At 48.7% G+C, this 9,282-nt stretch overlaps 1 protein-coding gene across 4 annotated transcripts; it reads left to right on the top strand.

Moving 5' to 3' along the window:
- The first annotated feature begins 3,805 nt into the window (after positions 1–3,805).
- On the top strand, positions 3,806–8,767 carry LOC135175849 (serine/arginine-rich splicing factor 5). 4 transcript variants are annotated; one of them, XM_064144216.1, is made up of 8 exons: positions 3,819–3,966; positions 4,467–4,612; positions 4,778–4,848; positions 5,007–5,102; positions 5,515–5,584; positions 6,970–7,043; positions 7,614–7,724; positions 7,883–8,767. In XM_064144216.1, exons 2-8 carry the CDS (start codon positions 4,487–4,489, stop codon positions 8,127–8,129), a joined length of 795 nt encoding a protein of 264 aa, XP_064000286.1. In that variant the 5' UTR covers positions 3,819–3,966; positions 4,467–4,486; the 3' UTR covers positions 8,130–8,767. The 4 variants fall into 4 exon arrangements, with proteins under 4 accessions (XP_064000294.1, XP_064000286.1, XP_064000279.1 ...); XM_064144209.1 differs by having other exon boundaries at positions 3,822–3,966; positions 4,471–4,612; positions 7,880–8,767; XM_064144201.1 differs by having other exon boundaries at positions 3,822–3,966; positions 7,880–8,767.
- Positions 8,768–9,282: the final 515 nt, after the last annotated feature.

Here is a 9,282-nt window from a genome sequence, read left to right as displayed (position 1 = left end):
AAGCTCCATAGAGAAGGAGCAAGTAAAGAAAGGTAGAGAAGAGTAATGTGGAGAACCACAGCAGTGTGATGGTTTGGGTGTTCCCTGCCCCCCCACACTCTGTAAAATCACCCAGGCTGGACTCAGCCGAGCTGGAAATTGAATGAAGCTTTACATTTACAGCTTAGCACAAGACACAAGCAGATATTTACAATCCATACAGCTATAGACAGAACCAGACAAGGTAAAAATCAATACAGAAACACAACAGCCCTCCCAGAAACCAGAGTCCCCAGCAGGGCTCCCAACCACCCTTCCACCTTTCCTTCCACTCCTCTACCTTACCCAAGACTTTGGCTTATGCTCAAGGTAGCTTGGATGGTTGGCCAGGGGGGTTAGGAAGCAGATGGATTAGTCATACAGATGGCAGGTTAGGTTAGAGAGAGAGAAGTGCAGCCCACAAAGCTCAGAAAGCAACTCCCTCATCTATGTCTGTGTTCTTGTTCTTATCCATCTCATCAAGCCTATGAGTGCAGCAGACATCAGCACTGTTTCCTTTTCACAGCCTGTCATTTCGTTCTCCACAACAAAACATTCTAGCTAGGCTCTAACTAGCACAATATGTAAGCAAGAGTATAGACAAGGAGCAAGTAAAGAAAGGCAGAGAAGATTAATGTGGAGAACCACAGCAGAAGTCACAACAAAGCTATCCACCCGCAGCAGGAGAGGATCCTGGCTACCTTTCTGCTTCCACTCACTGAAATGTGGCAGAGCTAGGCAAGTGCTGGAGTCTTTGGCTTACACAAGCAGTTTCACCACAAATCTGAGAGGCAGCAGTTTCTGCAGAGGGTCTTCAGCAACAGCAGACAGCATCTCTGAATTGAAGCCTCTCTTTTTTTTTCTCATGCTCATAGTTACTTCTGTCCTGTTCCCTCCTCCCACTTGATTTATGGCTGTCTGTAGGATGAAACTATATAACCTTCCTTTGTATACAAAGTACCCTCCATAAGGTACCCTCCAGATTGGATGAGGCACTTAATGCCATGGTCTAGTTGACTGGATAGGGCTGGGGGATAGGTTGGACTGGATGATCTTGGAAGTCTCTTCCAACCTGGTTGATTCTATGATTCTATGATTCTAAGGTGTTGCCGGAGGATTTACTACCAGTTGGTGAAGAAACATCATCTGCCTTTGCCTGTTTTGAGCTTCATTAGTTTCATTTCATGCCATCTAATGTTTATATTTGGAAGAGACAGTGCAGAATTAATCCCTATCACCTACTTTCCACAGGCAGTATCAGATGGTGGTGACAGTGAGCAGAGGAGATGGAGCAAGGCTGGAGGTGAGGAGATTCAGCCTGGCCGTCAGGAGGAAGCTGTTGAACATGAGAGTGGTGAGAGGCTGGAATGGGTTGCCCAGGGAGGTGGTTGAGGGCCCATGGCTGGAGGTGTTTAAGGGCAGGCTGGCTGAGGCTGTGGGCAGCCTGCTCTAGGGTAGGGTGCCCCTGCCCATGGCAGAGGGGGTGGAACTGGCTGCTCCTTGTGGTCCCTTCCAACCCTGACTGATTCTATGATTCTATGACAGTAGCTTGTAATGGTGGCTGGGACTCCATTTCAGCTTTGCTTTATTGTTCTGCTGACACATGCCCCTTTTTACTTCTGAAGAGTGACTATTTACCTAGCTACCTTGATGGGATTAGTTACTTGGAGGAATTTCAGCCTGCTTGTATGGCTTTCAGAAGTCCAGATTTGCAAGGAAGATAGGGGTGTGGTCATTCCTGGGCTAGGCTGAACTTGTTAACAAGTTCAGACAGTCTGTAAACCAAAGCCAAAGGGAGAAATAGTCCTTCCTGTTAACATAAGACTCAGCAAAGCTGGGCAGGAAACAGATGTGCCTGCTCATGGCCTGCATGTGAGCAGCTCACAGGCATAGGAAAAGAGTATGGCCTCATGCCAGTGACACCCTTAGCAGCAAAGCAACCTTTGAGATGCTTCTTGTCTCCTGCATCCCCTCCTGACTCTTGCCTCTCCTCTTCCAGTGGTCTAAAAATGTGATGCAAAGCATCTCAGTAAGATAGCCAACGCTTTTCAGACTGCTGCTTCATGCTGCTAAAATGAACAGCCCTTCCTTAACAGGATGCTCCTGACCCTTCCTCTCCTCCCGGTCCAGTGCTAACCCTTGGTTTTATCATGCCACGACCTGGTTTTCAGGGAGTTAAGCCAGCAGTAATCTGCTTGCTGCCTTTCCAGGGCTAGTTTTTGCTGGTTTAGCTTGTGAACCAGCTCACTATGCAGTCAGAAGAGCCTCAGTGTCGAGTTTGCTCCCCTGGAACCTGTTAGCAGACCGTAACACATTACGGAATTATTCATGTTCAGTGTTGGATGGGATGTTTGGATGTGTTTCTCAGCAGGTAAACGTTCTGATCCACAGGGATAACCACAAGTGCTGCCTTTCAGTGCTCAGAGTCCTCCCTCCACTGCAGTCCCCCCTGAGTGCACCATCCCTGCTTTCTCGCAGACTCAGGCGCTGCACGGAATGGAAGCAGGCACCTTCCTCAAGAAGGAGAAAAGCAGGGAAGGCGGCCGGTTGCTACACCGTAGCCTTTCTCGTCGCTGCCTGCACTTAGTAGAAGCGACTTGGCCCGCGGGGGCGTTCTGCATACTGTTGCAGTGGGAGGGGTGCGTGAGGGGGCAGTCACACCAAGCTATGATGTCAGTGCCACCATGTGCGGTATTGTCCCAGGGACATTCAGTCTGCGTCAGTGATTAAGCACGAAAGAGAGAAGTCCATCCGCACAAAGCTGATTAATAATAGACACTGGGTGTAACAAGGATGGCATTTCACAGCCCGCGGGGGGCAGGGCGGGTAGGATTTGAGGCAGCGTGAGACTGCAGGGCAGGGCAATGCTATCAAAAAGGGTTGTACTGTCCTCGGGTCAGCCTGGTTTGGCTCTAGGTGCCAGCTAATCCTGGATAAAGCCCCCAGATCCACCAGTCTAGCAATGACCGTCACTCAGCCGCAGCCTCTCCCAACTAGAATGCCGCTTGGAGCATTTTGCTGCTTTTCCTCCAGTCACCCAGAACCCAAGCTGTAAAAATAATCCGGCACTTGGTAACGCAGAACAAAGCTGTCAGTACACACTCCATTCCAAATGAGGATGCAGGCAGCTCAGGTGTTCCTTACGTACTTCTCTTCTCGGCTCACGGGCAAGTAACGCCTGTTTGTGCGAGCTCTCGCCCCGCGCTGTGCCCGCCCGCACACAGCCGCGGCGCGGCTGGCGCTCTGCTGCCCTACCAAGAGAGCGATGGCTGCGGGGAAGCCATGGCCTCGGCTCCAACGCCCGCCCTACGCTGCGCAACACTGACAACCCAGGCCTGTTTACGCCTTCACTGCCTTCTCCAAAAGACTTCCAGGCGAAAGTAACAGAGTGTATTTCCCACGCTCCGCACCAGCACTAACGCCGCTCATTTTTGTTCCTGCACAGGCAGCTTTAGCGCGGTGCCGCCATCGGTTACCTAACCCGGGCCGCGACAAGCAAGGACGAGTACACCAGCGGCCATCTTTCCTCGGCACACCGAGGAGGGTCTCGGGAAGGCTCGAGTACACAGGGGTAGGAGATGGGTCCCGTGCGCACACAGGGCCAGCTCTCGCCCCGCAACCCTCCGGGAGGGCGGCCGGGAGGGGCTGTAGCAGCAGCACCCCCACACCCGCCAGCGCTCCCTGCCCCCTGCGCCCTGCCCTGACCTAGATTCTCCGGGGAGGGGGCGGGGCCTTCGCCTCGGCCAATCGCCGGGCCGCGCAGCGTCACGCGGAGCGGCGGTGACGCCAGGGGCCGCCTCCATTTCGTAACGCGGCGCTGGAGCTGCGCAGCAGTCTGGAGCCGGTCACCGCCGAGAGAGGAGGGCGAGGAGAGAGCTGCTAGCTAGCTGAGTGCTGACTGTCCCGCACGCCCGCCTGGCTGAGCCCGCACCGAGACCCGCACCCCAGGTTCGTGACAAAGCGGGGGCCCGACGCAGCGGAGTGCGGGGACCTCCGTGCATAGCGCAAAGGGCAGGGGGGTCGGGGGGTCCAGGGTGAACGGCACAGGGGGCTGTCGCTGTGCAGCCGGTTGGGGGGTGACTGCGGGTAGTTTTCTCGTCGCTCTGTTCGGCAGTAGCGGTCTCCACAGAACGAGCGTGGCTGGGGTGGCCGCTGGGCGCGGCTCGGCCGCCATTTTGTGGCCAGGCAATGGCGTATGTGTTTTTCTGCCTGCTCTGCGGGGGCGGAGCAACGCAGAGCTGCGGTGCGGTGTGGGTGGGGCCGCTGGCCACCTTCGTGCTCCTATTGGCGCGGGTGAGGGCGGAGCCCACGTGCCTCCTTCCCATTGGGCTGCCGCGGGGCTGGGCGGAGCCGCGGGCTGCGGCAGGGGCTGCGGCTGCGCGGGGCTGGACCGAGCTGAGTCAGTGGGCGGGGTCCTGGCGCTAACTGGGCGGGGCTTGTCCCCGCAGGTAGCTCCGCAACCACAGCCATGAGCGGCTGCCGCGTCTTCATCGGCAGGCTGAACCCGGCAGCCAGGGAGAAGGACGTGGAGAGGTTCTTCAAGGGGTACGGCCGTATCCGGGACATCGACCTGAAGAGAGGGTTTGGATTCGTGGTGAGTGCGCCCTTCTGCAGGGCTTTTGGTGGTGATCACGCTGATTTCATGTGTTTGTTGTGCGTGAAGCTACTTAGAAAGTACGCTCTTAGCAGAGCATGCATCTTGGCAGTTTCTTAGAGGTGTACATTTTTTCTAACTAACGTTTTCGATGTGATTTTACAGGAATTTGAGGATCCAAGGGATGCAGATGATGCTGTCTATGAGCTGGATGGAAAGGAGCTTTGCAGTGAGAGGTGAAGTACTTTATTCCGTAAATGAATTGTGTTCACTTGCTTTCTCTGTATTGTTCAAAATCTTCTGGTTTTTGTCTCTGTACTTAATGTACATGATGAGGAAAATACAAAAAGCAAAGTATGAAAGCTTACAGTTCTTCATTTTCTTCTCTCTCTAGGGTTACAATTGAGCATGCAAGAGCACGCTCTAGGGGTAGAGGCAGAGGGAGGTACTCTGACCGTTTTAGTAGCCGTCGTCCACGGAGTGATAGGAGGTATGTATAGATTTGAACTGCTGTCTTTTAAAAAAGCAGAGTGTGGACTCATCCCATCCAAAAGTTTGAGCTGGAACGAGTTATTAAAAGGTAGTAGTATTTGCCAGTTCAGTGACAGTAGGGTGCTTGTCTTTATGGTTTCTCTCCCAAAGTTCTTAGTACTCATTTTAGATTACTTAGAATCAGCCAGGTTGGAAGAGGCCTCCAAGCTCATCCAGTCCAACCTAGCACCCAGCTAGACTATGACACTGCCTCATCCAGGGCATTAACCTAGTTAATTTGGAACATTAACCTAGTTAACTTGTAGCACTAATGGTGGTTTGCTGATACTGGTTATTGGTTCAGCCTTTGGTAATATTAGCCTCGTTATTTTAATTGCTAATAAGAGTCTGAATTGTTTCTTTCCAAACAGAAATGCCCCACCTGTAAGAACAGAAAATCGTCTCATAGTAGAAAATTTGTCTTCTCGAGTCAGCTGGCAGGTTTGTTGAAACACAATTAACTGTTCTAACTTCATTTAATGGGTATGTGATGTGGTTGGTTTGTTTTTGTTTTTTTTTAATGATTAATTAAAATTAAATCTAATTGATTAATTTTACATAATTAGCGTAATTTTAAACTACTGTAACGTAAATTTGTTTTTGAATGAAAACTAGTTAATGTAAATTTATGATAATTATTAATGTATGTATTTGAGGATATATATTTATTTCTTTTTTTTCTTTTCCTTGTTTTTTAAAATCCATTTTAACCACGTATTAAACCCTTTATTTGCCAGCCTATCTGTGTCGTTGGCCTTATGACGAGGAGTGCCTGTGGGTTATCCTAATCGTTCTGTCTTGGTCACTCTTGGTTGGGCCTGGTTGACTTTCCAGTCAGCTCCTACAATGTCACTTGGCCACCTCTAGATCTGTGTTTGCCGGTCTAGACGTAATCGATGCACTCCTTAAAGTGCCACATTGCAGCGATCCCAGAGCGTTAACGAGATCTGATTCCTAAGTTGAGAGCTGTTCTTCTGTAACGCTGCCGAATAACGAGGTCCCGGTCGAAAAGAATTGAAAGATTCGAAATTAGGTGGTCGTTGGAATCCTGATCGCAGTAAAGTGGTCCTTGGTAACATCAAGCATAGAGAATGTCTGGATCCATCAATAGTCTCCTAATAGGGAGGGCAGTGCGATTAATGGCTTCCATCGACTGGGTAGTGTTCGACAAGTGGGTGGCGAAGAGCCAGTCGGGCATATGTCATGACGGTATCTCCGGTCGCTTAATGCAGTTTGCCGCTTGGCTAGCCTAGGGAAATGTTAATAAAGGTAAAGTAAACTATATTTTTAATGACATATGGGGCACAAAATAATTGGTGTTATGTAAATGTGATTCTTTTTGCTTATAAGACTCGTAGTAATGTAATTGGAGGCTGAAATAGTACAAAAATAACATGGGTAGTGTTTCGTGCTCAGTCCAGTATTTATAGATCCAAATGTACTTTCTGATTTCTTTCTCTTCCTTCCTTTCTCTCTCTCTCTCTCTCTCTCTCTCTCTCTCTCTCTCTCTCTCTCTCTCTCTCTTTCTTTCTCTCTCTTATTTAAGATGTACAATCTTTGTATACTAAAATACTAAGAGGCTTCGTTAGCATTTTGCTTAAGCAGTACACCCTGTTGGGGTGTTTTTTTTTTCTTTCATTTATTTCATGCCCTGATAGAGCTAATACAGTTTTGGTAGAATACAAGGGTGGCAGTAGCCACGTTTTGTAATTTATCTAACATCTTCTCTTTCAGTAGTCATAAGTTTATTTCTTTTGTTTTAAACTATTATTTTAGAAATGTTAATCCTTTTCCTACGTTGCATAACATAACTGGTCTTGTGTTAGGATCTCAAAGACTTCATGAGACAAGCTGGGGAAGTAACCTTTGCAGATGCACACAGACCTAAGTTAAATGAAGGGTAAGGCCCTGAAATAATTTCTTGAAATCTATATAGAGTAATTTTTATCTGTATAGTATGTCGGGGAGAGGGGGGGGGTGGTCACTACTTGAAGTGCTCAGCAACAGCTTTTAGCTTAATTTAGCTACCCTTTGCAAAGGGTTTTTTTGGTATTGAGAGAGGGGAATGTGCTTGAGTTCCACAGAATTTCTTAGATTGGAAAAGACCTTCAAGATTGTGTCCGATGATTAGTTTCACATTGACTAGTCCTTGGCTAAACCAGTTCCCTCAGCACGTCTCATCACTGAATCGCTATGGCTGGAAACTAGAATCATCCAGTCCAACCTTCATCCCAGCAGCCAACTTTATCCACTAGACCATAGCCTCAAGTGCCACTTCCACTCCCCTCTTAAACGCCTCCAGGGATAGCAACTCCCCCACCTCCTTGGGCAGCCCTTTGTTTAAAGCAAAGGATGACTACGCTGAGTAGTGCAACCTTTTTTGCCTGGTTTGTTTTTGCTCTGTCACTGAAACTACAGCTTGTAACAATGAGCCCTGTGTTCTGTTTTGTTTTTGTGTTTTTTCCTGTAGGGTGGTTGAATTTGCCTCTTATGGTGATTTAAAGAATGCTATTGAAAAGCTTTCTGGTAAAGAAATTAATGGAAGGAAAATCAAACTAATCGAAGGCAGCAAAAGATACAGGTATGGATTTCTGTTCTCTTAATCAGAGCTCTTTCAGTGAAGAATGAAGCATTAGAATCAGTTACCAGACAGCCAGACTGGGAGCTGGTGAGTTGCCTGGTTACTGTCCCTATCCGTGGTGTCACTGTTAACAGGAGTGCTCTTTGATTTCACAGTAGGTCCAGAAGCAGGTCACGGTCTCGTAGCAGAAGCTCATCCAGGTCTCGTAGCCGCTCCCGTTCCCGCAGCCGCAAGTCTTACAGCAGGTCAAGGAGCAGGAGCCGGAGCAAGTCTCGATCAGTTAGCAGATCTCCAGTGCCAGAGAAGAGCCAGAAACGTGGCTCCTCCAGCAGATCTAAGTCCCCATCGTCTGTGGATCGGCAAAGATCTAGATCGAGGTCCAGATCTGTTGACAGTGGCAATTGAACTATAAATAACTCGCCCTCGGGGGGGCCTTTTTTAAACCATACTTGCTAAAACTGTGGTAAGTATGTGACTTTCTGTGGGGAGGGGTTTGGATGGGGAGGTGGGGGGGGGATGAGGAAAAGATCTTTGTAGATGTGGACCATGGTGGGAAGGGTTATTGATTAATTGTATTAAATGTTTTTGATAACCCTTTTCTTGCTCACATTTTTTTGTGACTGTCTGAAGTGTATAGTTTGTGTATATTGGCAGAGCTCTTTATAACTAAAGCAAACAAACGTTTTGTACTTAAAAGTCATCTGAACACTTGATTCCCAGCATACTCAACCGTGAGTAGCAACTGGGGACATTAGTATCTCATACTAATAGCTTTAGGCATTTAAGAGCTCTACATGTGCTGTACATAAGGCTTTATTTCAGAGGGTATTTTTTTGTGCTTTAGAACCATTGTTTCACTTAGAGGTCAGCAGATTACCTGCTGGTCGGTACTGGTAATAAATCTATTTTTAAAGCTTTTCATTTAATATGACTTGCACTACACTGAAGATGCCCATTTCACTGCCCTGTGGTATTAATACTCTATAGAGCACGCTAATTCTTGATACTGAATTAAATAACTGATAAAGTATAAAGAAACCATGTCTCTGCTTCTAGTGTCTTGTTTGTGACTAACCCTCATGTTGGACAGTTGGAGCCTTCAAATCTGGAGCACTCCAGTGCTGGAGCCCCCATTACAAGAATGATGTGTATGTGCGGGAACGTGTCCAGAGAAGGGCCACTGGGTTGATCAGAGGGCTGAAGCACCTCTCCTATGATGACAGACTGGAAGAGTTTGGGCTGTTCTGTCTGGAGAGGAGGAGGCTCTCGGGTGACCTTCTTGTGGCCTTCCAGGATCTGAAGGGGGCCTCCAAAAAAGCTGGTGAGGGACTTTTGAGGCTGTCAGGGAGTGCCAGGACAGGGAGAAATGGAGCAAAGCTTGAGGTGGGGAGATTGAGACTGGAGGTGAGGAGGAAGTTGTTGAGCATGAGAGTGGCGAGAGGCTGGAATGGGTTGCCCAGGGAAGGTGGTTGAGGCCCTATGGCTGGAGGTGTTTAAGGGCAGGCTGGCTGAGGCTGTGTGCAGCCTGCTCTAGGGTAGGGTGTCCCTGGGCACGGCA

Source organism: Pogoniulus pusillus, chromosome 1 (genome assembly GCF_015220805.1).
Source record: "Pogoniulus pusillus isolate bPogPus1 chromosome 1, bPogPus1.pri, whole genome shotgun sequence".
Classification (NCBI taxonomy): Eukaryota; Metazoa; Chordata; class Aves; order Piciformes; family Lybiidae; genus Pogoniulus; species Pogoniulus pusillus.
This window is presented reverse-complemented; position numbering and strand designations above follow the sequence as displayed.

Bases quoted from the DNA above. Each gene is read 5' to 3' on its own strand.
- LOC135175849 (XM_064144209.1), top strand. From the start codon at position 4,487: ATGAGCGGCTGCCGCGTCTTCATCGGCAGGCTGAACCCGGCAGCCAGG. The intron at 4,849-5,006 runs GTGAAGTACTTT...TTCTCTCTCTAG, and splicing joins AAGGAGCTTTGCAGTGAGAG to GGTTACAATTGAGCATGCAA. The intron at 7,044-7,613 runs GTAAGGCCCTGA...TTTTTCCTGTAG, and splicing joins AGACCTAAGTTAAATGAAGG to GGTGGTTGAATTTGCCTCTT.